This window comes from Cebus imitator, unplaced genomic scaffold (assembly GCF_001604975.1).
Source record: "Cebus imitator isolate Cc_AM_T3 unplaced genomic scaffold, Cebus_imitator-1.0 Scaffold499, whole genome shotgun sequence".
Taxonomy (NCBI): Eukaryota; Metazoa; Chordata; class Mammalia; order Primates; family Cebidae; genus Cebus; species Cebus imitator.
Genome location: NW_016107814.1, coordinates 520,668 through 523,726, shown reverse-complemented (window position 1 = coordinate 523,726; position 3,059 = coordinate 520,668). Strand labels below are relative to the sequence as shown.

General features: G+C 49.2%; 1 protein-coding gene across 5 annotated transcripts in view; it reads left to right on the top strand.

Annotated features, from left to right (window-relative positions):
• The first annotated feature begins 279 nt into the window (after positions 1–279).
• Positions 280–3,059, top strand: part of PSIP1 (PC4 and SFRS1 interacting protein 1) — a 48,554-nt gene continuing 45,774 nt past the window's right edge. For all 5 annotated transcript variants that reach the window (XM_017513678.2, XM_017513679.2, XM_017513680.2 and 2 more), the window contains exons 1-2: positions 280–470; positions 1,101–1,310. In XM_017513678.2, coding sequence (XP_017369167.1) covers positions 1,239–1,310 — 72 coding nt within the window. In that variant the 5' untranslated portion in view covers positions 280–470; positions 1,101–1,238. The remainder of the gene's footprint in view (positions 471–1,100; positions 1,311–3,059) is intronic.

The following is a 3,059-nucleotide window of genomic DNA, read 5'->3' as shown; positions in this document are numbered from 1 at the left end:
TACAGTACACATACAAATACACACACAGAGAGAGGCCAGCAGGGGCGGGCCGGGCCCGACCACTCCGCAAACCGCAGGGGGAACTTGCGGCCTGCCGAGCTATTTTCGCCCAGTTCTTTCTTCTTCGCTTGCGTCTCCCTATCCATCTGCACGCACTTGTTAGACGAAAGCGAACTTAGGAACCCAGGGTTTTCAGAAGCTCGGCTTTGGAGCCACACACCTTCGCCGGGGTCTGCATTATCCCCCCTTTCTCGGCGAGCAGTTGGTCGCGCCCCAGTGCTAGCGGGCGCCGAGCGGGAGCCGCGCGGGAGCAGCGCAGCTACGGCGGCGGCAGCGGTAGTGGCGGAGGCGGTTGCGATTCCAAGCCGTTGAGACGCCTTTGCGGCAGCTGGTGGCGCAGGTGGCTTGCGTGGACACGGGTATAGGCGGCCGGCCAGCAATCGCAGCCTCGGCGTCCGCGGCCCCAGCAGGTGAGCGGGCGACGGGGGACTCGCCCCGCCCCCCCTTCCCCCCCTCCCCCCTTCCCCCCCCCCCCCCCCCCTCCCTCCTTCCTCCCTCCCTTCCTCCCTCCCTCCCTCTTTTTTTCCCTCCCTTCCTCATTCCTCCCTCCCGTGGCCTGGCTCCTGGCTGTAGCGGGGAAGTGGACGCGGCCCGCCCGGGGGCCGAGGCTGCAGAGGGTGCAGCCACCGGGGCAGCAGGTTACGGGCGAGGCCTTGCGGGGGCGGAAAGTGGGCCGCTTGCCTGTCGGAATCCCTGCATTTTTCTCTGCCATGCACCCCCTCCCTCCTGAGGCTTAAGCCCGGTGGAAAAAGCCCGGAGAAAGATGGGGCGGGCAGACGGGAGATTTCGGGCCTGGCAGCATCCCTGCCTCAGGTGGTGGCGTCTTTTCGGTGGCAGGGCGCAGGACCGGCCCCCGCGCGGAGGCAGCGCACTGGCGAGGGAGGAGCGGGAGGCGGCCCTCCCCTCGCTCTCCCACCCCCACCCCGAGCTCCCCTCCCCCTCCCCCTCCCTCTCCCCCTCCCTCTCCCCCTCCCCCTCCCCTTGGGGCCCCTCCCTTCGGGGTTCTTCGCTTTAACCGCTGTCGGTGTTCTCCCTCGCAGGCGCGTCGGGACGCCCCGAGGCATCCTCTCGCGCCCGCTGGTCTGGGAGCTCGGCCCGAGTCCGCCGCCCGCATCCCTGCGCCGCCGCATCTCTGCACCGCCTCGCGGGTTTCGGACCCCCGGCCGCGCCCCCGAAACATGACTCGCGATTTCAAACCTGGAGACCTCATCTTTGCCAAGATGAAAGGTTATCCCCATTGGCCAGCCCGAGTAAGTGATTTGTAGCCCTCCCTCGCGCCTAGCCCTGCTACCCTCCTCCCCAGCGGCCTGCTGCCCACGGTGTCTCTTCATTTTCCCCTCTGTCCTTTCTCTCCCTCGCTTTAGTCTCATTTGTAACTTGATCTTTCATTTTAGTTTTTTGCCCGATAATCTCCTATGTACTTATAAAAATTCGGACGTTTTTACATACCTGTCTATTTCCGTATGGCTTATTGACAGACTTGGACAGATTTTATTCTTAGGAAATATTTAAATGCGTTGCCAGTTAATATTCCGTTGTAGGTGAAATAATGAAGAATGGATTTTCTTTTAAAATTAGCGAAATGTTGACATTTCTGTAATTTTGGATCAAATACAAAATATTAGTGGAATTTGTTCAGATTACAAACTCTGGGATGTCAGAGAAGTTTGTATGTGGTTGACTTGGATTTACAGTTTTTTTTTTTTTTTAATGTACTTGAGATCTTCTGGATTTGCTTGTTTAATACAGAGATTCATGACTGGATATTCTGGAAAGTATTAACAGTAGTTTAGCACCGAGGAAGGGCCAGAAAATTTATTTCCCCTTTTTTATTTGAAGTGTTTATGACCTTGGAGAAGTTGTTTTATCCTTTTGTTTCCAATAGGCAAAAAGGTGTGGACCAGATTTCTGAGTTCACATCTAGTGGTACAGAGAAATGGCTGAGGACCCAGGATGTTTTGTGACATTTAGGAATTGAGACTGTTTAAATGTCTATGCTCCATTTTTAGGAAAAAAAGGTCTTTTTGTTTATGGTGGTATCCAGGCTCCAAAACAGTGATAGATAGGACCTAAAATATGTTGTGATCCATTAGATTAGGTGATAGATAGGACCTAAAATATGTTGTGATCCATTAGATTAGGTAAACTCAAGATCCTTTAAAAATATACTTACATGGTGTTCTGAAGTTGTATTTTTCCAAGCGATTTTTGACTAATTTACTCCTTCGAAAATATATTTGTTAAAAATAATTAAATTCTGTAGTTTTAGTTATGTCAACAGGGAAGAGGAATGGAGGAAAACACCCATTAGATAACAGAGTCCTATATAGTTGCTGAGAGTGCCATCCAAGTATAAAATGATCACTGTTCCTTGACTTTCTTCCATCTCACTGCTCTGTGTAGATTCCTGTTCACAAGTTTCCGTCCAAAGCTTTTTTCCTTGTCTATGAAGTCTGCCTTTTCGGTGCTGTCTTATTTGAACAATCCTTAGTCATAATCCTTTTCTATATATTTTACATTCTAATCTATTCCTTTTATGATAATCTTTTATTGTAATTTTTACTCTATGTATGCTTTGACTTCCAAATGTATTGTGAGCCTGAGGGCAACAACTTTAAATGGAGTTTCTTTATACCCTCCCCAGTCCTTAGTACACATGATGCACCTATAAAACACAATTCACATTCACATGGAGCTTAGGGAAACTGATCAGGTTTAAGGCCCCTCTAATATACTTTTTCATGGTTTTCGAGATATCCTTGTTTATTTTGAGATTTTCAAACATCTGAGGTTGTGTAATTCATCCATTTTCCAATTTGCATACCACGATTTAGTTAAAAGCCAAATGAAATGTTTTAAAAATCTCCCAAATTATCTTCCCCATGCTCATATGTTAAGTGACTAAGAGTGCTACTGAAAGAAAAATAAGGTAGCCTTTGGAGGACCAGAGTGTTTTTTTTCCTTATTTAACAAGCTCTTTTTTTTTTTTTTTTTTTTTT